At 41.0% G+C, this 25647-nt stretch overlaps 1 protein-coding gene across 9 annotated transcripts in view; it reads right to left on the bottom strand.

The window, feature by feature from the left end:
- TRIM9 (tripartite motif containing 9) overlaps positions 1-25647 on the bottom strand; it is a 103214-nt gene that overhangs the window by 4527 nt on the left and 73040 nt on the right. For 2 of the 9 annotated variants that reach the window (XM_039256127.1, XM_039256125.1), the window contains exons 6-8: positions 20203-20360; positions 18867-19005; positions 1999-2302 (exon numbers count right to left, since the gene is read on the bottom strand). In XM_039256127.1, coding sequence (XP_039112058.1) covers positions 1999-2302; positions 18867-19005; positions 20203-20360 — 601 coding nt within the window. Of the gene's footprint in view, positions 1-1998; positions 2303-3159; positions 3184-3583; positions 3626-6447; positions 6637-18866; positions 19006-20202; positions 20361-25647 lie in introns of all 9 variants that reach the window. The other 7 variants (XM_039256130.1, XM_039256129.1, XM_039256128.1 and 4 more) reach the window with 5 other exon arrangements.

The raw sequence follows: 25647 nt of genomic DNA, 5'->3' as shown, positions 1-25647 counted from the left end.
TAGAGAACATAGAGTCAACCTTGAGGGTGAACTCATTCTCAGAGGGTCTCTACAGAGCCATAGCAGCAGAAAACAAACTGTTAAAGTGCAAGCAAAAAAAAAAAAAAAAAAAAAAAAAAAAAGTAGGCTTTGGGCTATCGGAGCTCTGTGTACAGCTGTGTCATGCACTTTGCACAAATGGTGTGGATTGAACATCAACTCCAAAATGACTTAATTTGAAAGTCAAAATAAAGAGGCACTTAAGCTAAATCTAAAGCATATGCATGATAAATTGGATCTGGTGCCTTATGCTACTCATTCAATAGAAAAACTCATTCCAGAAAGATGTTAATTTTGGGCATGTTGAGTTTGAACTGAGAAGGCTCTGATAAAATGACAACATTGAAGAGGATTCTTCTCTGCAAAGTGAAATAATTATGTTGTAGGAGATGGAGTGATTTTAAAGAACCTGTACTGAAATGTCATTTTAAAACAAATTATGTCTTATGCTTCAATTGATGGTTTCACAAAAGCCATTAACATGGATGATCAGATTTGCCTTACAACCACCCCCCTCGCCCCCGCCAAGTCTTTGAGGTCTAGCAATATTGAACTTTATCCTCATCTCCGCAGAGCACACAAATTGGTAGATGTTGTTCTTTCCCCCCGACATGCAGAATATAGACTGTACATAGTGGTTACAAGACAGGTTTATAAATTGCATCTTGTTAATCACAGCTTCAACACTGACAGCACAGGTGACATGCAGTTTGCACACGAGCAGACGTGGTCTGCTTTAAGAACGTGTTTTTTGCATAGTGTGACACTTGTGTTATTATTTACTCCTCTACTCCAAAATAAAGAAGGTAGAAGGGGAAAGTAAGTGTGGTACATCAGGGAGTGGCATCAGGAATCTAGTGACTGAGGGCTCCCCCAAGTGTAAGTCGCTAAAGATGACAGCTTATCTACATCAAGTAGGATGTGTTATCAGGCTGCAATGGCAGGCGTGTTCACGTTCAGTGACAGTGAACAACACACACCTGAAAATGGAGATGTATAGAAAATGTGCTAGGGAACAGGAAGTGGAGGTTCTAGGAATCCTACTGGCTGGAGAAGGAGCAGTGATGATGTATCCAGAAAAAGCTGAGACAGTAGCTGGTAGCCCACCAGCCTACCACTGCCAGACTCACTTTCCATCTGACTGAATAGAACTCAATTTTTTTTCCCTTGATACACCAGTGAGAGTGTATCTTAGGGAAATCTTTGAGAATAAGGTGGATGAAGATCCATGAAAGACACCACTCTACTTACACAAAACGAATGATAGAGGAAGTGTAGGGGGAAATGTATAGCATGGATTAAATGATAATTGCTTGTATTTTGCTGTTAGAGGTAAAACTAAGGAGATTACTATGTTCTCTTTCCCCAGCAAACTGGGCGCTCTGAATTTACACGATAATTAGAGTCCTACAAGTTCTAAAGCTACCCAAACTGACATCCATGAGATTTAGTTTAATGAATGGCTTCTACTCTGGGCATAGGTGTTAATAATAATGATCGTAACAAGGACAATGGCTTCTGTTTTCAGATGCCTCTGATGTGAGGCATTTTCCCATATCTCACTTAATCTTGAGAACACTCCCACATGAAAAAATATATTATCATCCTAATTTGGTGGATTTGGAGATGAAGGTTCAGAAAAACGCATCCTGGGAGGTTTTCCTGAAATAGAGATGCATCGAGATTCTTAGTTCCTTGCCATGGTGGAATAGAACAGTGAAGGGTCTAGGAAAGTGCTCACATCTCTGGCAGTATGCAAAATGTTTTATATATATATATATATATAAATAAAAATATGTAAGCACTGAGATGGAGGGTGGTAGAATTCCTGTGCCACCAACTGAAGACCACCTGGCTGGCTTCCTTGATGTTGTCTATTTGATAGGACTTTGACCCTGGGCTCTCATTTTTGACCAGAAGCCAACTTGAAGAAGGCTCGGTTTGGGGGCCGCTGGGTACCTGTTGGTGTGCGAGTTGTTGTGCATGAACCAGCTCCGGTTATTGTCCACATACATTGCCCACGCTTTGTCGTCCTTTCCTAACATCACATCCTTCATCACGTCGATGCGAGCCACGCCGAAGGCAGGGTCCGGGTGGTTGTCATAGCGGTCTACTGTTAGCTCCCAGTAGTGGACGCCTTTGGAGAAGCCGGTCTTCCCCAACACCACCCGGTCATCGTAGCTGCTGCAGGTCACGGTCAGGTTGTCATTGGAGAAGATGATGTCAGAGTGTGCCGAGCCGGGGTCGAAAGCAAACCAGGCCACTAGGAACAAGAGAAGGAAGCAGGGTTACTAAGGCAGACCCGGCGAGCTTGATGCCACAACACGCTCCTGCGCGGGTGAGGAGTGTTGTGTCCCGTTTTCATGCTGCCATGCAGGAAGGAGGCTTCTGGGGCCAGAGGGGCCCTGAGTGAGCAGACCGGGGACACGTCCTGGGAGGTGGTACTCTCTGCCCCCAGAAGCAGATGGAGGACACAAGACCGATTCAGCAGGGGTTACCTGACTCAGACTGCACTCCCAACCAGGTGATCCGGGAGTGAGGTGGCATCGATTTTGGAAGGTGCAAGTCCCTTCACCCGGTGACTGGGACAACAGTACACCAGAGACATAAAGGGAGAGGGTGCGCTAAGATGCCTGTGTAACCCTGAGGCGGGGAGGCTAGGATCTACAGTCCTAGATGGAGGAGGGATAAAACACACTGAGTGAAACCAGCAAATATCCCTTCGGCAGAAGTGCTGAAATCTAGTCATTTTGAAAACTTCCTTAAGCGGTTAATGGAAGCTCAAAGGCTGCGAAGCTATCTGCAACATGAGCTGATTCTCATGAGTGACTGTGTCTTGGACGTAAGAGAGGTTGCTTTCTTTGTACCTTAAAAATAACAGTTTGCAAGTTACTTCTGACAGTAACATATAAAATATTTTGCTGGAGCAGTAGTAGGTATTTTGGACATTAGGTGAAGACAGAATGACATCTTTGTACACATCATTATGATCCAAGCTCTAAATGCTGCCCACCAAGAACACACTCCGGAGAGATGTCATTGCTGATTTATTGAACCTGTGAGCCTCCTCACATGCACTCTGGTCTTTGCTACTTGTAACAGAATAAGGTTATTCCATACCTGCCAACAGCTTTTTAATGTCAACTGTTGTCATTCCAAATGAAAGGCATGGGAGAGAGAAATAGGAAGCAAAATTGACATTGATAAGAAAACATGTCTCTTTTGATAGACTAATACCAAAAAAGGGCTCAATTTAAAACACTGCAAACATTATAACAGTTGGTCTGACTTGTAATTTTACCCACATTAGCGCTCGTAGAGAGTTCGCTGATGTTTAAGGAAAATGGGGAAAAATGTAATCTTCTTCTAGGTATAAAATTTAACAATACATTTTTCCAAGTATTTGAGAAACTTATAGTAGGATTTTAATGACAATTAGACAATTTTATTGACATAAAATAAGCTGCCGCCATTTATTTGCTGAAAGAAATTGAGCATGCCAATCACAAAGGTAAAAGATGACAATTACAATAGGTGTACTTGCCTAATTGAGAGTAAGGTGCAGATTGTGTCTCAAAATTGCATCCTATAAAGAGATACTACACATCAAAGCTATGAAGCAGCAACCAGGTTGATAAAAATTATCTGTATACAATGAAAAAGCACCAGCTGAAAAGAGTCACCAGAGGCCTGATTCATGAAAAACCAAAGCCCTTTTTATATTCGTTTATTTTGCTGGGTAAAAATTGTTTCTCTTGCTCTTTCAAAATGAAAAGGACATCTTTTTTTATTTTCCATTTAACAAATCCTCCTCCAAAGGATGCTAAACTATACAGCTTAAATTTTTATCATCTCCCTAAGTTCAATCTTTTCCGTGAGAGTTTCCACATGAAGAAGGCTTACTGTTTAAAAGTGAGAAAAATTCGGGGTGGGAGGGAAGCTACATAAAAATAAATAAAAATGAAAAAAATTCATCCCATTGAAATGGAGAAACCAATGGATCTTGATAAAACTCTGTTCTATATTACTTTTCCATGCACTTCTAACTCTGGTGATACAGGAAGGCCGTTGTCGTGACTTGGGCCCAAATTAAGTGACACATATATGTATAAATGAACATGGAATGTAACCTGTATCTTAATAAAAGCATCTGATAGTTAATGATGACATGAATTAAATGTAGTAAAACAAATTATTTCATCCCCTTCTTGGATCATTTTGCTAAATCAGTTCTTCTTAAGGGAGGGGAGGGGGCCCTGGTGGAGGTAAGTTGGTCTTAGAGAGATATTAGAGTCACCTGTGGAACTTTTTCACCCCCTCCTTCTAAGATTTGGATTCCCCCTAACTCCCCCATGAGAAACTGGGTTGGGGTGATGGAAGCAGCTTAGTCTTAAAATGTTCAAAGGTGTATAAACTATAGTTTCAAGTTGTGTTGGGGACTGAGCTGGAAAATGCATTTCTGAGGAGCACTAAGGTATCCCCTAGAAAGGGTCATTGTTTAAAATGTTTTTATTTCTGAGAGAGAGAGAGAGAGAGAGAGCAGGGGAGGGCCAGAGAGAGAGAGGGAGATAGAGAATCTGAAGCAGGCTCCAGGCTCTGAGCTAGCTGTCAGCACAGAGCCCAATGTGGGGCTCAAACTCAGGAACCGTGAGATCATGACCTGAGCCGAAGTTGGACGCTTAACCAACTGAACCACCCAGGCGCCCCTAGAAAGGATCATTTAATTTTTTTAACTCATAAGTTTCTTATATACCAATTTCTAAAACAATTGAAGGATAATGCAACGAATTAAAATAATTTTAGAATTAAGTTAGCAACTTGCCATAAAAAAGGACTAATGATTGAGTTAAAAAACAAAATTGAAAGGTGTGACCTTACTTTTGGTTACTTTATCTTACTCTGGGATGAGTTCACAGAGAAAAGAATCATCCTCTCTCAACTCATGGCTAATTTAATTTCCACAACTATCACGTAAATTCCTATTCACGGGTTAGAGCATAGTGAGTACTGACCACAAGGGGTTTGATGAAAGCTGAATCGCCTATTCCACCTTGGAAATAAATTTGTAGAATCTGAATAGGGCTTTTCAAAGTTTTAAATGAATCATGCCTTGTGCAAGTCTTTTTCAAAACAAGTTTTCCGAAATCTTTGTACACTATTTAAAACATACCACCATACATTTAAGATTCAACAATACAATGAACACAGTGCTGTGAAATACAGCCATCACATGTCTCCAAACCCACATTTCATTTTATTCTCGAGACAGTACGCGTTACAAAGACTACAACAATATTTTAGTACATTGGACACAAGTGAAAAGAGTTCCATAACAAAGCATGTCTTAAAAGCCAATAGTGCACAGGAAAACAGTAAGAAACGTAAAAGCACAAAGAAAAAGGTCATTTTAAAGGGAGCTTGAAGTCCCTGCATCCTTTTTGCACTGTCATGCTGTGGCCTTCTTCATTCCGGGATGTGGGATGAGCAAAAAGAAGAAAATAAAAGCAAAAGAAACCTTTGGAAATGTGAAATGTGCATCACGTGTATCCACGATTACAATATAGTCCTGAAGAGATCAAATAGGTCTGCATCTCTGAGATGTTTTCAGGTTCTATTTGCTAGACAGGATTGATTGCACAGTAACACATGTCTAGCTTCCCTGAAATCAGCCCGAAGCCCTGTCACAACCTGCTTGGCTGTGGGAAACTTGGGGAAAGCCATCCTTTTCCATGACTTGGATCTTCGGGTCTTAGGCCAGTTGAGGGTTTCTAATTTGGCTAGTGATGGTCCCTCCCCTTCGCTAGGGAAAAAAAATCAGCCATGAGCCGGACAGTCCTACCAGTGAGCACAGGCTTTTGCAGAAAATACTTTCACTTTCTGCTCTCTAGATTGCCCACTTTGTAGGATGCATTTTGCTGTAGGTGTGTTTTTACTTTATTTTTCCAACAAAGATCTCTTGAGTCTATGTTTAATCAGACCACTATGGGCTGGATGCACTGATCCAGTCTCCCAGACACAGCTGGTTTCCTGGATACAGCAGGGTTGCAAATCTCCAAACGAAGGCCACAGCCTCCACTCAGCCAGAGCCTATGCCGTGCTATGCCACTGCATGTGATGACAGAGCAGGTTATCTGTGGTGGTACCAGCTTGTGCAAAAAGAACCACTTCGCTCGTCACCTTCCAATGCCATTGTACATTGATCACAGCTCAATGGTTGGGCCTTACACCACACAAACAACAATGCCACAAAGCTCCAGCATCCAAATGCTCCTCAGACCGGAAGCAGGCCACAGACATAGAGACTAGCTAGCTCATTGCCCTCTCCATGCACATGAATGGCAAGAACAAAACAGGTATTCGGGAGATGCCATCAAGGCACAGAGAGATCAAGGGGAAAGCTCAGCTCACCCGGTGCATTGAGAGACTGCAAAGAGGAATGCAAGCTCAGCTGGTGGGGTGAGGATCGGAAATCAAAGTAGGATCTCCCGGGGAAGCTGGGTTGTAGATTAAGGGTGGAGGAGAAAGGACTCATTCTACGGAGCGGCAATCTTTCCGAAGGCACTGGAAAAGGGAGTGTCTGTTCTTCTGAATCTGTGTCTAAATGTAAGATCAATGCAAACTAGAGATCAGAAATCTGGTACCTGCCCGTTCACGGTTCCCCAAGACCTGCCTTACCAGTGCATTTGCACAAAACCTCATCCATCCCGCAGGTGCCAGGAGACATTTACAAAACCAATGTGGCTTGGGGCTGGGAGGGCATTCTCAGCAGGCCAGCACTCAAGACCACATTTGACGATGCCTCAAATATCGCAGGCAATTGCTTTCATTTCTGCCAGTTCTCAGTGGTAGAGAAAGTACCTTGGAAGGGTCCCTTTCAATTCAATATTTACAGATGAATTTAGAAATTTTAGAGGTAGATTCTACCCATTATGACCAAGAGTAACACTTTACCCCCTTAGGCTATCTTGTTAGTTACTACCTGTATAATAATGGCCTCTTAAAGGGTTTCTGTTTAGGAAATTATGATTTTTAACCCACTCTTTGCTTTTCCATATTTTCACCTTTTCTCCCTTGTGTATATATTTCCATTTCTGAATGGACGAGATGATTTTTCTGTACTAGGACACTCAAGACTTGTTCTTGAATAGGAGAGAGAGATAGGACTGAGCAAGTAATCAGGGAGGGAACCTTACCCTTGTTTCCAAATTAAGATCAGACTCCAGCAATGCCACTTGGACATCTCTGGTTGTCTAATAATAAATAGACTGGGGCAGTGGTGACGTGCATTGGGGGGAGAAACGTCTTTATTTTTAGATACTTGGCTTTGGGATGATATTACATTAAATAAAGACTTATCAATTATCCAATCTGGTTTTAGAAGGGCTGATTAAGTAGTTTCTCTAAGTTACTAAAATCACTCCTTTCTCCTCTGTCAAACAAGAGCTGGTTCTATGCAGTAGGATGGTCTGGTCAGAGACAGACATTTTGCCAGTTGGGGCCTTCTTAGAACACAATTTGACAATAATAATTTAAGAAATAGAGATACCACAATGGTTATATTCTATATCCAAAACCTCCAAACAATCATCTTTTCATTGAAAACATAATTTTGTTTTGGTGGCCAGAGGATATTTCTAGGAATATTTTTCTGGTTTGAGTCTGTCAGCATGCTTCTCTGTGCTGAACATACCTTCATCCTATTAAAATGCTATTGTGGGCATGTTCAAGCCAAAATACTGTGTGTGTGTGTGTGTGTGTGTGTGTGTGTGTGTGTGTAATATGATCCTATTTGAAAGTCTCAGAACATGGGGATTAGTTGGTTTTAACTGATACTGCCAAGAGTCAGTCCCATTTTAGTTTTGAATTTACAACATTAAAATGAGCTTTTCAGGCTTTACTCTTATCCTTGGGGAATTTTTTTAAGAAAAGTATAAGAAGATCTCAGAGAAAAGGAATTGCTATTTATGGAGTTAAGGTGTTGTGTTCCCAGTCACAATATATTAAAGTTTCTTCTACCTAAACTTCATGTAATTTCAATGAATTGATGTACATGGTCATTTCTTTGTTCAAAAATGTTAAATCAGAAATGATTCCTGTTGTAATTATCTCAAAGGGGAATTAATCTTTTAGTTTGATAGAAAAATTTGAAATATATCAGAGCACCACAAACTGACATGGGTTTCATTTAGGAAGAGAAGGCCATATCTATGTCAGTAGAAGATTTTTTATTAACAAGAATTTGCTTGGAAATGTATTTTCACCAGGTGGTAGCAATCAATTCATTATATTGAAAATACTTGTTGTTTTAAAAATTAAGGGAAAGGACATACATAGTAAAATTAATTCCAGAGTATATTGAACCTCCAAGTCATCATCTGAAAACCAATGAAGAGATGTATGCTGAATCCAGACCTTGGAGATCATATCCAAGCCGTCATGAATCATACTCACCTTTCCTATTCTAAGTACCGAGTTGGTGATGGCACCATTCTGTGGGGTGGGGGCTGTGAGTAGCTGTGGTCATTGAAACAATTAATAACTTGACACTAAAATAGTTACTGTTTTTCTATCCTTTTATGAGGATCCATTAATTATTGATGACCCAATTTTTCTTGACTCTTGAACTATGCCCTCTCTTCAGGCAAGCTTATTTAATATCCAGCCATTTCATCTCTGTCTTTTTCCCCCCACCTATGACCTCCCATACTCTTATGCTGGGCTCTTACCTCATTTTCTCTAATGAACTCCTGAAAAAATTTCTTACCTCATTGTGAAAATTTTCCAAATGAATTACAAGAGAGAGAGTGTTTTCCACCTGATACCAGCCAGCCAGAGGAGACAAGCAGTGCCCCTTTATGCCTTTCCCCAAGGGCACAAAGTACAAATGTTTGTTCAGTTGCCTATAGGTCATCTGTTACTTGATATTATCTTAGGATACAGGAGTCTTAGAGGAAGATGCTTCTTCTGGTAACATCTAAGGAGCAATCATCATGCTTCCCCTTGAAATATCCTGAGTTGAAGAATTCATTGCCTCTGGGCAACCCCTCTCCAGTTTACAGTTACTGCTTACGTTGATCTGATCTTCCTCTTTGGGATCTCTACTCATTAACTGTAGCATTACTATCTGGGGCCAAGATAGTTCTAGTTCTTCAAGTACTTGAGGGCAGTCACCAAACCCCTTGAAAGCATTCCTTTTCTGGGCTTAATAGAATCTATTTCCAACCCTTTTTTTATGATATGGATTTCAAATATTTACTTTCCTTGTCTTGTCCCTCTGGACATATTGAAAAACATGAGCCAAAGACAATAGGACAGTATTGCCACTCGCTGTTTTAGCCAAATCACACAACTCACAATGAACATACACATGGCTATGCAGGAAGGATGTATATCCTGCTCCCTCACCTCCCCTTGAAAGCACAACTATTGAGATCTGGAGAAGGCTTCCTAGTCATCAATGTTCATTTAGCCAAGACAAATAGGAATAAGGTTTATCTTTTTTTCCCCTCCAAAATACATGACATGGAAGCCATGTTTCAAATCATAGCTAATATACAGGATTATTATTATTTATTAAAAATGTTTAGTGCTTATTTGTTTTTGAGAGAGAGAGAGAGAGGCAGAGGGAGAGGGAGACACAACCTAAAGTAGCTCCAGGCTCCGAGCTGTCAGCACAGAGCCTGATGTGGGGCTTGAACCCATGAACTGTGAGATCCTGACCTGAGCCAAAGTCAAACAGTTAACGACTGAGCCACCCGGGTTCCTCACAGGATCATTACTATTAGTTTTTAATGTATCGATCACAAGAGAAAGACAAGTAGCTCCTTAAAAGATTTTTAATTTCTTATCATGTTTCATTTCATGCAGTAATCCTGTCTGCTGAAGAGTTCTGCTGAGTAAAAGCAGTGTATCAGGAAAGACCAAAGGAAAGATCAGTAGAATGTGAGCAGAATACTGGTGTGGTGACTCTAGGCACAGCTGAATCTGGGGAGTGGAGATTGTGCTCATAATGGGAATGTGTCAAGACACGCTTTCCATCAAGTCTATCAAAGACCACCATTTTCCTCTTGCCCTTGCCTAGACTGTTTTCCCTTCCCACCCAGCATTGGCTGGATTTTGGAGTTGAGGCCTCTGTTTAAAAGAAGCAGTTAAGAATTATCCAAGGAAAGGCCAGCTGGGGCTCACACTTATTATTTAATAACTTTTGGGTTCAAGCTGAAAAAAAGAATATCAAGGTACTGTACTCTTGTTTGCCTTACTGTTTATACTTCTTTTTTTGTTGTTGTTCATTAGTTAACATTTATTGAACACCTATCATGTGCCAGGCATTGTATTAAAACTGAGCAGCTGTGAAAGGAGAGCTGACTATAGGAAAAATAATAATTTAGAGAAAATCTTCTAGGGATAGAATTTCTTGACCGATTCCAACATGTACAGAGTACAAAAGATTTCTGTAGTGTGATAGAATATTTTGGAAATATTCCTCATCAGTCTTTAAGGTGTTAGTTTTGGAATTCAAAGAGGAAAAGCAAACCGACAGGTCTTCCTTATGACAGTGTATGCTAATCCAGCTTTCTTTGTGACTAGTAGTATTCTTGCTTATCTTTTTGTCTGGTGGTGAATGGCTTCATAGCTCAGGCAGCCCTTGGGTGCTGGTCTGACAAGACAGTTACATTTCAAAGCACAGTAAGTCAGGATATGTCAGTAAGAACTGCACAAGTGGCATTAAACGTGAGTTTCAGCTCAATTTTAAACCATCTGTAAAGTTATTTGCCTTCTTTAGGAGACAAAGAAATGAATGAAGGAGGCTGAGTTTCCTTAAATGGTCTAATAAGCGTCCAAAGTCACAATTATGTCCCAATGATACATAACTTACAATGAAAGGTGGTATTTAAGCTCTCTTAAGTGTGGCATTAATTGCAGTTGGGAAGTGAGAAACAGATCTGGTTTGAAAAGATTCCTTTTAAGAGAAGAAATGAATAGTCTCTTACCACCCCTGGGATGATTGCATACTTTGTCACCAAATCCTCCACTCCAATTTAGAATATCATGGCACCATTTTTAAGTAACTACCACCAGAAGAACTAAAAATTCCTACATTTCAAATAGATACAACATATCCTAAAGGACTAAACTGCTTTCCAGAGTGTCAACTGCAAAGCATATTCCCCCAGACTAAAGACAGGGTCTGGATCCAGTTCAGTTCAATGGAAAAATTCAGGAAATTCCCTGCGATATTATGCATGTTGTCAAAATTGAGAGGAACAAAGTGTCTCTCTTTTCTGAAACCTATCTTACCTCTCACTTTGAATTTTGTAAAATTGACCCAAATTTGTCCAGGTATTATTTACCTACCTTGAGCATTTTGTCCTGGAAATGCACATTCTTCTAACTAAATAATGTTTTGGGAGCTCTGATGCTCTGAGTCAGGACAAATAAAGCAGAGGCATAGGAAAAAATGTCTCCAGTGGACAATATACTTCTCCCTGTAGGATCCTTTAACAAGTATTTTCTATTATTGTTAAATTCTCAGTATCATAGGCAGATCTTTAAGACCTATTAAGACACTTGGAGGAGGCAGGAGGTGTCTATGCCTGTTCATAGCATTTTCCAAAACAGTTGACAGATGTCAGAAGTACTTTTGAAGAGAGAAACCATACAAGAAAACCAGGGGGTACAAATTATAATGAACTTTCAGGTTATCTGCTCTAAGTCTCTAGTTTTAGAGACAAAAATAAAAACAAAGCAACACCGTCCAAAGCAAGCAGCCTCCCCAACCCCCCTTCCCAAATACTACAACAACAACAAAACAAAAACTCCTAAAGTCCAGAGAGGTTAAGGGACACCTCCCAAGTCACACTGCCAGTTGTGGTAGGACAGGATAGGGACCGAGGCAGGATCAATTCCTGGGGGATCACACTTTGGGAGTGACAAGGCCTTTGCTTTCCTTCTGTGCCTTGGAAATGTATAAAAGGTAAAGTTTATGCCACAGGCCATGGGCACATGCCAGCGGTGTCAGAGGTGGCCAGGCTTTGTGCAGATGAACTTAATGCAGTTCTCCAAATCCTGCACTGTACTGAGTGAGGGTGAATCTTTCTTCTCTAAATGGACCAGTTCTGGGCACTGGAGTGGTTAGGGATGGAGAGCCTCCCCTTTGGGATTTTGGTCATGGGGAGTGGGTGAGCAGAGAGTTTCCTGCTGTTGTTCTTCTGAGACCATATGAGGTTCCTTTTCCCTGACAAGGTTATAGCTTCTCTGTGGGGGTTGGGGGTAGGATTTCAGGACATCAGGATTTAAGAGTGCAGTACTTACATTGATCCAAAATCACTATAAAATATCTGCAAAGAGATTCTGGACAGATGCATCTGGGGCTATTCCGGGGCCATATTCTGTTTCTACCACTGAATATTCTTTGGATTATTTCCTTTAATGTACGGGAGAAGGAGTTTTCACATTGGATGGGGTAGTATGATGCTAATAATCTACTGTGGGGGGAATAGGTATTTTAATTTTATGAATAACATTTTCTATACCCCCTTTTAGAAAGCATTTTCTAAGATGTAATTTTAAGAATCTTAATCCTTTTATTATTATTAGACAAGACAGTCCTGAAAAGTATTGGGGAGATGACTCCTGTGGACATTCAGCTAAGAAAATGCTGGAGATCATCCTCTAAAGACTGATTCTCTACTTATCACTATTTACTTTCTCTCTAGTTTCCTCACAATTGAGATCTGGAGGGTTGAGAGCTTTTGTAAGAAATGGCTCTGTGGTTTCATCAACACAAGATCTCCAAGACCCAGACTTCATCTGGTAGGATCTTTCAAGGACCTTGAAAAGGTGGCTCTGACATTCCTTTTTTTCCCCCAAGCAGTGACCTGTCACTGCCAGCCAATGGCATGCTCTAGTACCAACAGGGGAGAAGGGCCTCTCTAGGGAAGAGCTCACCCCAGGAAGGGAAGAGAGGGAAAGCAAGTAGAAATGCAGAGACAGAAGAATAGAACAGGACTTGAGTAGGAGCTTGGATATGATGTTGGAAAGGACAGCCTCTCCACACCTCCTTCTTAGAGGAAGGATGTTATTTTTTTCACCAAAATTCTAACATGACTGTTTGAAAGTGTTAAAGTCCATTTCTGGCTGGGGTTTCTGGATGAAAATACGAAGTAGCTATGCAATGCTGTTGCATTTTGACAAGATGATTTCACACACTTATCAAACAGACTTGGGATAGGGTTCCCTCTTTCCTTCCTTTCGGTTGCTTGGAAATAGAACTGTTCTAATGTCAGCACCAGGGTGCACTGCGCTGGGCACTGCATACAGACTGGAAGGCCTGGGTCTGACATGTCACTTAACCTCTGGAAGGCTCAGTTTTCCCATACACAGGGTGAGATAATAATGCTAATACTTCCTCCTAGAGTGTGGCAGGATTCCAGTCCTTGGAATCTGTGAATATGTTACCTTACTGTCAAAAAGAACTTTGCAGATGTCATTACGTTAGGAATTTTGAGATGGAGAGATTATCCAGATGGGCCCAAGATAATCACAGGGCTCCTTATAAAAGGTAAACAGGAGGCTCAGAGTCAGAAAGAGATTGGAAGATGCTACACTGCTAGCTTTGCAGATGGAGGAAGGGGCCAGGAGCCAAGGAATACAGGTGGCTTCTAGAAGCTGGAAAAAAAGAGAACAGATTGTCCTCTAGAACTGCCCGAAGGAGTGCATCTCTGCCGTGAAATCCACTTAGGATTCTGACCTCCAGAACTGTAAGGTCATAAATCTGTGTTGTTTTAAGCTACTAAGATTGTAGTAATTTGTCAGAGCAGCAACAGGGAATTAATACACAAGGTAAATCTGGAATATTGCAGCAACAGAACAGGAGAAGGGTTTAGACGTTACATTAGCAATGGGCACGGAAGTGTAGTCTGGAGTCTAAACAGCTGTCTTAGAGTGAACAGAAAAAAATTCAAAGTTTTTCCTCAGAACCTTATAGTGAAACATAGAATGGGTAATTTTTATACTTCCTCCACTGGGTTTCAGTCTCCTAAAAATACTTGCTGGCTGTCATCTTGCTGTCATTTTTCATGGACTCTTTTACTGGACAATGGAGAAATGAGGTGGTTTATTGCAATAGTTTTCTCAGTGTATTTTGTACTGTGATTCCATAAAGCCTCTGAGAGATACCTAATGCCCATTATGAAGGGTTCCAGATAATGTACTGAGTTTTAGGTGGAAATATTTTTGAAACTTGTATAGTTTCTAACTTTCTTAATCAGAACACAAGCCACAGAATACTCTCTTTTGACTTTTTGCCCCCAGCCCCCAGGTCCGTTCTCAGTCTTCCCAGTTGCCTTCCCTACTCACCAACCCCTCTCTTGTCTCTTCTAAGGAGATGATCCTAGTTTGCTGTGGTCTTCCCAAGTGGGTCAAGGAGCTCAGTGGACTTGTGCGGAAAGTAAGAGTAAGCGAGAACTGACGGAGACCAGGGCCCCTGATGTAAAGACACTGGAGTGTCTACACCTGAACTTTGTCTCTTTGTCACTTTTTTTTTGGCCAATCAGAGGGCATTGTTAGTTCCTGATTGTTAAGATGACCATCTAGACTGCAGGGTGGATACCTTAGTTCTAGAGAGGTGCGGTACCATAGTTTTTAGGCTTTCTGAGTTCTGCCGTGGAGTTCAGGAAGGAGGAGGGGTGGAGCCCATATGCTCCAGGGCAGGGGCCATGCCTCATGCATCTTTGTGACCCTGAGCCCAGCACATTGCCCGGCAAAACTGAGATGCTCAATTAATGTTTTTGAATGAGTGAGGTTTCTTTATCATAGCCAGGTCAAGGCAGAATTTGAAGTTTGTGCCTTGCATACAGTTACTCCTTGTGTTTCGATTTCTGTCTCTCTACTCTCTGGGAAGTCTTCTCTCCTTTTTAGATCATATTCATTTTCCCTGCAATATGTTGTAACATATTTCATGTAGCTCTTAGATGTGAAACAATCGGAATATTATTTCCATGAAAATATAAATTTAAAAAGCCCTGTTTTAGAAACACTTACTTTTAGGGAGCTGCTTGTTAGTTGAAATTAAACTCCAAATAGAAGTAAGGTGATTTTAAAAAATAGAATGGCTCATACATTTCTAGTGTAAAATCTATCTGCAAAGCAATTTAGAAACACAGATCAAGCGCCTTAAAAATGTTCATACTCCTTGGTCCAGTAATTCCAATTCTAAGAATTTGTCCAAGGATGATTATTCTTTTTACACAAAGATTTTGTTGGAGAGTATATACTGAGTAAAGGGTGCCACCTTTCATGTTCTAATTTCCCTGAAGGACTCCCACCTCTGCTCAGACTGTGTGAAGCAATTCCATCACAATTTTCTCCTCTGAGAGGGGGGTCAGAGAGAGACCCTGTCATTTCAGCCAGTTTTAGTGAGTTCTTTGAGCCCCAGGAATGTTACCTTCGGTCTATTTCATTTCCTCTTCAGGTTATAGAAAAAGAAAAAGGTAAGTCTGTTTAGTTAGGTAGAGAGAAAAATGGGTAAAAATAAACAGGCAATTTTCCTGTTCTGTTCTCAGCCTTGCCTAAAAAATTTTTTCTTTCAGGAGGAGCCTCCCACACAGAATAAGCCCCAGAACTCTAGTAGAAAGAAGGGCTTGTTACATAACGGGTACTCTTTTGCAGATGATTTCAAAGACTGACACAGCCAGGGTGGCTATTAAATTGGTTACTTTAAAAATATATACAAATGGGGTTGTGGGCCTTATTTTAAAATTTCATTAAGATTCTTAATTGCTTCCATTTATATTTCTTCTTCAGGCAGGGTCATTTGGTTTAGAACTGCAACTGGCTTTATCTGCATGGCTGCTTTAGGTATATTCCCAAACAAGGAACTAACCACCCTTGAACTCATCCAATAATGCATTTTCCTTTCCTTTTCTCTTTTAATAACACATTCTGTGTAATTTCCATTGAATTAAATTATTTTTCATTGTTTTCCTGACCAATCCCCTCATACAAATTATGTCTTCCTGCCAGTCCTTTTTCCTACCTTCCCCGTGTTTATAATAACTTGTCAGCACATAACTAGTTATGTGTCTGTTTTTTAAGGACCATCTTTCTTCCTAGACTATAAGCTCATGAAAGCTGGGATGACATCTGTTCAAACCTCTATATCCACAGCGTAACATAGAGTGAACATTTACCAAACACTGCCCAACAAATAAACAGAACTGCTTTCAGAAAAAATGAACAGCATTTACAACAATGTGGACATGTGATTTCCCCTGCATAATGTTACCTGAAGTCAGCAGACAGTTTTATGACAGTTCAAAGAGTATAAGTGATAAGTGATTTAAACCTCAGACTGAATGCATGTAAATACAACTCAGACTTGCTATCACATATGAAATCATACCCTTCTGTAATACAGATTTTTGTTCTGAATTTTGGAAAGGGGTTAGCTCCTGCTATAAAGACCACACAAGATTTTGTTACAGTAGAAAGCCAAAATGAACCACCATGTTACCATCAATAGCAGCAAAGAAAACATTTTTTTCCAAAGCAAACCTTTCCAGGAACTGTAGGAAGTAAGATTAATAAAGGATAATATAAGTTCAGTTGATGTATCGATCTCTGTCAATGACATTTTTCTCACTGATTTCTAAAAAACTGTATATATATATGTATATATATAGAATTCTTTAATTCTCTAGTCTTCTTCTATCATTACAAGGTTGATCAAATCTTTTTTCTTTCAAATTGGCCATTCATGATCTTATTTTTCTTGCTTTCTAAACCTTGTCTCACCATTTGAATGGGTCAGAATGAGGGAGAAACAAATAGAACAAACCAAAGTTATGGAGAAAGTATGTGTGTGAACTTTATTTCATCATGAGAAAATCACTTCTGTGCAGTAACAGAGAATACTGATATCTACACGATGATAAGGGTTTCTTTGTATTTAGATACATACCTTATATTTGTACACAATATATAAAATTCATGGAGGAAATTAATTTCTACAGTACAGTTTCCTTGTTGGAAGAGGACTTGTTCCGTTAGTTTCTTTTAGAAAATGACCCCCAGTTCTGTGATGGGGATCGCAGTTCCAATCCTGGAATTTATTAGACACCATAATCTTATGAACATTAAGAGAAACTGAGAAACTACATCCTCCTGCAGGATGAAAAGAGAAACGTGAATGCTCAAGCTGCTATGCTAATAACTGGTTTTAGCAGAAGAATATGATTTCCATGACGTATTATGAGAAGAAATAGGAGGGCTCGTGACACACATTAGCAACATTGCTGCAAACTGGCTCCCTGCTCTGGTGGCATGCACTTCACTCTTCAGTCAAACCGCCTTGTATGCCTGGTACGCACGTGGGAAATGAGGCCATCATCATGAAGGGCCTTCTGCACTGCATCGAGACAACGCTTGGAGGGCATTAGCAGTTAGCATGGTACTTTGGGAAAAGAGGCAACTGCTCTCAAGCGGATAGGTCATCCCAGAGAGAAGTTGCTAGAATGATCATTCAGGAGGCTGTAGCTACCACGTCCCCATAACCTGGTGGGAATAGGTCATGGGGTCATTTTCCCTTCAGCAAACCTTTCTCTTTGAATACCATCCGTCACAGACTTACCCCTGCTCCCCAGGCACGGTTTGTACCGCTAGGGACCTGTCAACCTTGCTGTGGGATTTGAAGTTGTGCTTGTTTTTAACCATGTGAACCATTTTAAGGGTGGTTGGCACATGCCAAGGTCTGTGGGATGTGGGGAAAAAAAACACCAGCACAGTTTTTTTTAGCTAACATCTTGAATTTGGACAAAATCAACACAATTATAGTTCTGCAGAGGGAGGTCATGGGCAAATGCCAGTGGTGGTGACTTCTATGATTAAAATGATACCCAGAGGGTCTGAAAATGCTTTGGCACCAACCACAAATACCTCTTCATAGGTTTAATTTCATGTGCTGTGATTGCTTCTAAATGAAAACGTTAAAAGCCTCAGAGGTTATACCTGGTCATCAAATTCAAGCCTCTCTTCCGAGAGGAATGGCTTGTCTTTGATGACCAAACTATTTACAGTATAGCCAAGAAGAGAGCGTTCGCTAGAGAGTGACCTTGTATCGTGGCCCTAAGGTGGCCTAACCAAGCCTAGAGGGACGGGCAAAGGTGAAAATGGTGAGGTAATGCGGAGTTGCTGGTCATTTCCTGTTTGGTGCCCACAGGAAGCCTCAGTCCTGGCGCTGCCGGCCTTGGCTTTGGGTGTGAGATGGAAGCGGTCCACGCTGGGGAGGCCAGGAGTGGCCGACGGCCCTCTCTGAACAGCTCTAGCACCCCACGCCCATTGGAAATATGTTCAGTCACACAAATCCACAGCTGGAAAGAACCTTGGCCCCACCCTCCGAAACAAGCAAGCGCTACACAGCAATTTAGAATCATCTGGGCAAAATTGGCAAGTGATGTGTATCGTGGAGAATGGGAGCCTGCCCTAGAGCCTAGATACATTTGTTTCACACACGGGGGGGGGGGGGGGGGGGGGGGACATTCAGGCCTTCATTTTTCAGCTTCTTCAACTGCAGCTTATTTAGAATGTTATCAAAGGAAGCCGACGCCCCAGGCCATTTGAACTGCTGCTGTGGACTCTTTGGTTTGATCACATCCACATACCATGGGCTCTCTAACGGCAGGAGAGGAACAGCGGCCTTGTGCCAGAATGCAGAGCAAGTCATGGAAACACTTGAGAATGTGGGCAGTGGTGGGGTTACCTCCGGGCTTGCCAGCCATTTTAGATGCCTCGAAGTTCTCGCTCTGAGGGATACTGCTGAAGGGCCTTACCCTCAGACGTTTGGAGGACCAGGGTCTTGCTGTACTGGCTGACTCCTGTTTTGTTGAAGGCCTTGATGCGAGCGTTGTATGTGCTGTTGAAGTGAAGACCGTCCACAGTGCACATCGTCTCCTTTCCGACATACACTTCCTGAGGGTCAACAAACCACAGGGCACCGTTTAATGCCAAGTCCTGTGAGGGGTTGGGGAGGCAGTGTTGTTCAGAGGCAAGGAGCAAGCATTTTGGTGTCAGCCTGATCTGGCTCAAATCCTGTGAGATCCTAAGCCATTTAATTGACCTCATTTAGTCTGAGTTTCCTCATCTGTAAAAAGGGGACAATAATGCCCACTTTACGAGGTTGCTATATGATCACATACAGAGGTCATGTGTGCAAACTGACACAGTGATTTACATTTAGCATGGGCCTCCTGCCTTAATGAATGGCAGTTACTAGTGGCTAGGGCTTAACTGGTTTAAAATGGGTGCTTTAGTTAGCATTCTGCCTTACTATCATTAACTTGGCATTTATAAATATGTTATACCTACCGAGCTCTTTATCCTTCCATGAGACTTGTAAAAACTGGTTTGGAAACATGAGGGTGGTCTCTGCTGTGTTTATAACTCCACTGGTAACTTCAGGAACTGTCACAAAGACTACCCTCAAAGTCACAGGAATATCGGTTTTATCGTGGTACAGAGGGAAGGGGGAGGAAACAGGGGCTGGAGGAAGAATGACATTTCAAAGGCTTAAAATAAATTGTAGCATAATGCATCTTTAGCATAGGTTAGGCATGTGCCTCCCTCTTTAGCTGTATGCTTTGCAATATTATGCTGATGTAATGAGTAAAAATAATTTGTATTCCAAGCACAGCCTTAAAATGACGACTGGCTGGTAGGATACTAACAAGATTGGGGTCGGGGATCCTGGCATGCTAAGAATTTTATACGGGTTGTCTAACTGGCTCTTAACAACAATGCATAAGGTACATGTTAATATTATCCTTCCCATTTTCCAGATGAGGGGGTCCTGAGGGCTCAACGAGGTGAGACATGGGCAGTAACACAGCTACATGGTGGAGTCCAGATATGAGTGCATGCAGTCTGCCCTCAGAGCTTACAGCACCGCGGCTGCTTTCTCTTAAGAAGGGTAGGACAGTTTCTATTCAGAGACTCCTACATCCATCTTTAATGGTTCAAGGAGAATGCAAGCCTTAGCTGAAGGGCAGGCAGGCCCTGCAAGGGTGGTCTGGTCTTAGGAGAGGTGGGGGATCGTGGCCGGAGACCCAAAGATGGGCTCTCGGAGGTGGTCTGTGGCTTTGGTTAGTAAGTAGCAGGCTCTATGCTTACCCGGAATTGACCACCATTGCCGTCGTCCAGCTCCAGAATGTAGCCTTCGGCAGGCACCGTGGACAGAGGTGGCTGTTTCCAGGACAGTGTGGCACTGTTGTTGTGGGTACAACACTCCTCCAGCTGCAGGATGGGGGTTGCTGGGACTGGAGAGGAAGCTAAACAGAAATTAGTGTAACCCTGGCTTCAGTTGAGTTGCAAACATTTCAGTGTCTTGGAATGTTAACATCCCCCTGACCAACAGAGGGTTCTACTGAGTAACTGGCCCGGGGAGACCTGAACTGGATCCTTTCCAGAGTCTCCAGGAGTGGGGCTGGTCCCTGAGATGCTGTGCTGCCTTTTCCCAAGCTCATGGTGGCACTTCCTATCTCAAGTGGAAGGGAGACAACTGCTCTGTTCTCGCCCCCTTGGGGACTGAAGACATCATCCCCAAGGGAAACGTTTTACATGGGGGATGGGTTTCCAGCCCAGCCCACTAAAGCTGATTTAACCCATAACATGGCTGAAAATCTTATCATAAAATTTATTCTGAACCTTGACCCCCCAGTTTATAAACTTGGAACTGCCTTCCAAGCAGTAGCTCTGAAACCATTGTATTTCTAAGGTTCTATCATTTTTTTAAAACCAGTGATTCTACTCAAAGTCTCGTGTGCATTAAGTAGTTACAACAGCGGCTTTTGAAAATTTCATACCAAGTGACACAAAAACAGTTACTTTGCCATTTTGAATCTTCTGAGGAACTTGACCTCATTCTTGCAAGGTAGCTATGCTAGCTCAAGTTCACTCTTCCTGCAGGCGTAGAACCGCCAACTGTGAGCCTGGAGAGCAGTATGGGAGCAGAAGGGGCCTGGCAGGGGAGGGTCAAGGTGTCCTCATGACTTTGTGAGAATCTGCCACAGTATTAATAGTCACAACATGCCCCGTCTCCATTTTGAGCTGAGAGTCTTTTCTATTACCTAAAACTGCAGAGTGGTTGAGCCTTCAGACACACAGATGTGGCAACATTAGGTAACACATAATCCCAGTTCCTAATATATAAACTCAGTATATGTATCTGGGAATGATGTTTTTATGAACTGCTTAAATTTTTTTTTCAGCACCAAAACAGTAATTTATCTTTAAAGCACTTTAACAATAGGAGGGAACAGTTTGGACCACGCCCAGGGACATTTAAGCAAACAAATGTTAATTGTAGAGCACCTGGTATGCTGTACCAAATTGGACTCTGTGTCATGCATTGAGTTACATGCTCCCTGCCATCACCTCAACCAAAAAGACGGATTATTTAATAGCAGTTTAAGAAGCAGGTTCTATGGTAGACCACCTAGAAAACACAAGCAGTGACCATAACACAAAAGATGGGAAGGTGATGCAGGTCAATTCTACCTAAGAAAAGACTGTGATACAAGAAAACCGTGTCTGCCTGACTAGATCAAACACAATTACATCAAAAGTATGACCAGTTAATGGAGGCGGTGAGTTTAGGAAGGGAAATCGTGTTTTAGGTTTCTTTTTTCTTTTGTCTTAGCAGTCTTTTTAAATTTTTAAAAAATGTTTTATTTATTTTTGAGACAGAGAAAGAGCATGAGTGAGGGAGGGGCAGAGAGGGAGACACAGAATCTGAAACAGGCTCCAGATCCTAAGCTGTCAGCACAGAGCCTGACATAGGGCTCGAACTCACAAACCGTGAGATCATGACCTGAGCCGAAGTTGGATGCTTAACCAACAAACCACCCGGGCACCCCTACTTGTTTCAGGTTTCAATGGCATGGGGTTCAGCTGGTCTTAGGAGAGACCAGTGGCTTCTGCAGCCTCGGAGGTCCCAGAACATCTGGAATTGGAGGAGAGGAAATAAATTCATTGCCTTGTTCAAGGACTAGACTATAGGACTGGATGGGAAGAGGAGGAGAGAAAAGATCTAACTCCTTCTAATGATCATCAACACATAACTAGGCACCACCTAACAGTTGTAATTGGAGGGCCAACTTTAGGTTATCATGTATTAGGTAACTACTTTGTCATTAAAATGTTTTTCCTTATAAAAATAATAAATTTTAACATATTAACAGTGGAGTAAATTATGATAAGTTTAAGCAACCGGTTCTTCAAAGGGCTTCTAGAGACATGGGATGATTCTCCTCAGGGATATTTGCTTTTAGCTGTCCTTATTAATCAGAGCCTACCATAAAGCAATTCCTTGGACTCTCTTTATTTCATCAACTCCCCTATCAATCTTCATTTTCTCTTTGTTCATATTTCAGGCAGCCTACATTTCATCAATTTTTAAATCAAAGAATAAGATCACAAGATGGTTTCAACTTGAATCATGCAAATGCTTGCAATGGCTCTGATAAGAAACTCAGATTTCCCTGTATAGATATAGGTATAATTAACAGATTAATTGAAATACATGGTGTCATGTGTAATTAAAACATGAAAACTTCATTTGTAAATCCTCAGTGGACACATTTTAAACGATCAGAAAGATAATAAAAAGTATAACCACTCACTAATCTTTAGATTTTAATATTGTCCAGATTTAAACAAATAAGCAAACAAAAAAGCTAACTGAGAAAGAGAGGGAGGGAGGGAGAGGGAGAGGGAGAAGGAGAGAGAGAGAGAGGAAAATGAAGGAACACAGAGACATTTGCATGTTTAAATCTATTTCTCGATGTGCTCAGAATTATTTTTTATGTTTCCTTATTTACCCCAAAGTGATGTTGCATATAAAAGGCAAATGTGACAAAATTACAGCCTCATTAGTAAAGACTAAGGCTGACATTTTAGCAAAACAGATTTTATAATGGGTGTTATATTACTCTATTTCACTTTATTAGGTATAAAACAAATGGTCTATAAGAATCCAAAGTATTTTCAAATTAACTTATTATTTGTGTTTTGGAAATGGATGGTATCATGGTTTCTGGGCTAACCTCTAAGAAAGCTTTATTTTATTGAAACTCCTGTTGCTGGGAGTAGCTGTCTTAATCCTATAACTTTCATGATCATTCTTGGATGTTGATGTTTTTCCTGGAGAACTAGTTTCTCCTGACCTGATCAGAAGTCTATTGCTTAGCATTTTTGTGGCCCATAAAATCAAGCCTCTGGCTAAAAATTCTCTTCTTAGTTACAAGGAGCACCTGTTCTTACTGACCTCCTTGAAGAGGACTAGGGGAGCCTGGGCTCAAAATGAAATTCTGCAACAGTGTCTCCTTAAAGTTTTCAAATGGCCTTTTTAAAGGCCATTCTAGTTCATATTATAGCTTACTTTTTAAAATATAATCACTTAATTTTTTTCCAGATCCTTCAGATTGTGAACACTCACAACTAGGCAGAATTCCTCTGTGAAGGGTCACAGGAATGTGGCGAGTACATGTGAGGAATATGGCCTCCCACCCTGGACATGAAAAATAATGGCAAGGGATGTTTTTTGAGCACTTCCTGAATGCCTGACAGTATGGTGAGAGGCTACATGTGTAGTCACTCATGTAATTTTCACAGCACCCTGATAGTAATGGGTACCATTATTATCTCTATTTTGTAGAAGAGGAAACTGAAACACAGAAAGTTTAATGGCTCCTGACTGGCTTTGCCAGATGTGAAGCCACGCAGGCTGACTCCAGGGGCTTTGTGTTTCATTGCACTACACGGTGTGTACTAATAGTGTGCTCACTAGAGGGAAGTCCTCAGCCTAATTCCAGGGGGAATGTTTCCTTTTGCTTCCTGGAATGTTAATGATAAAGTTCCCCAGGACTTAATGCTATAATTAATGAAATATTTCACCATACCTAACATAATGTATCAACTGGCCAAATCACTATGTTGTTCACCTGAAACTAATGTAATATTGTGTGTCAACTATACTTACAAAAATTGCAAAAGAAAGAAAAGAAACATTTCATGGTAAGAGCTACAGTGGTTGGGAATGCAGGTCTACTGAGTCATCTTGTCTGAAAGTTCCTTTGTGGACCATCACTCCTTTTTACAGTAGCTGAAAAAATGGCAAGTGGCATCTGGGGAAAGTTTAGAGTTTAGAGGAACAGCAAGCCATTTTTGCAAAGCCCTCATTTGTACACTATTAAAGAGAATAGTGTACAATTCTCTGACATGCATTTCAGGCCTCCAAACCATAAACAGATCACATGCGTGAACAAATTACATGTGAGTCAGCACGTGTGCTCAACCCCATCCCCACCAAACCTCTACGTGTTCTTTCTCCATGACTTAGAAGAGGGTCTGTACACTTGGCACTGACCTTGCCCATGACCTTGGTGCATAGTCAGGGCTCTTACATTCGATATGGGTTAATGAAGATAAATGTGTTCTGAGGTGAGTAGAGGCACTTAAGGGATTAACAGCCATTGGGTCTATATGCTAAAAAGGCTTGGAAAGCATTAGGTCACTGTTTCATCCTGGTTCAGAATGAACATGCTGGAATTTCATTTCAGTGCCGACTCATGAATCTTGGGATACTTTGTATACTTAAACAGTTCCGGGACAATATTTTTCTAGGGATGTTAGAATGAAGAAGGTTCTGGCATTCTCCACTTAGATTTCAATTGCTTGATCGTGATGTAGAATCAGAAAGAGCAGATCAGTTAAATCCATGGCTAATAAAAGAATAATTTTAGGTAGTGCACTCTTGCTGAATAGTAGCCGGCCTAACTGGAAATGTTTAAAAACCAGCAACACACCTATCTTCTTTGATATCAAGGGGAAAAAAGCATCTGAGATGAAATCTCAAAACTAGAGAGATGCTAAAATTTTTAGTGAAGGAAGAAACAGATATTTTTGTTGTCAACTTAAGTCATAACTTTAAATGCATATTTTAAGTAGCCTTGAAAATATTTTAACTTTCTACTGTAATCTGCTTAGCACAATTAGAAAACATATATTTAACTACACGTATTGTATTAATGATGTCAGATTATTTTAGCACCAATCCCAATGCTATTTAAATTTTGACCATTTGTTCATGGATTCTGGGGTACAGTTTCTTGAGATATTATTTTTACTGACAAGCTGTGAAAGTGCAGTTAATTAAACTGATCAAGAATATCCTAAGGGGAAAAAATGTCTAACACTACATCAGGCACAGTTGTGTATGTTAACGGATCTCAAAAAGGCCAGTAGTAGTAGTCTTAGCTCCAGCTAGCCAAGTTCAATTGCATAATGACCTTTTGGCATTCTCTTTCCATGGAAAACATCTGACAGATAAAAATTATTTAGAGTCTAAAGAGGACTTGGCTCTCACTGAATTAATTAAACTTAATGAGCACAAAGCAAAACATATAAATGAGTTCTGTAGAAGGACACTAATCAGAAGTAAATTAAATTAATATGAAGTGTTAAAAAGAAAAGGAAAATTGAATAACCCAGTCTCATACCAAATGGCCTGTTATATGAACTTCAGAAATAACTGTTTGGGACAATTTTGTGTTCCAG

This window comes from Hyaena hyaena, unplaced genomic scaffold, assembly GCF_003009895.1.
Source record: "Hyaena hyaena isolate Hyena2069 unplaced genomic scaffold, ASM300989v1 scaffold_559, whole genome shotgun sequence".
Lineage (NCBI taxonomy): Eukaryota > Metazoa > Chordata > Mammalia > Carnivora > Hyaenidae > Hyaena > Hyaena hyaena.
The sequence above is the reverse complement of the archived record's forward strand: the minus strand, read 5'-3'. Positions and strand labels throughout refer to the sequence as shown.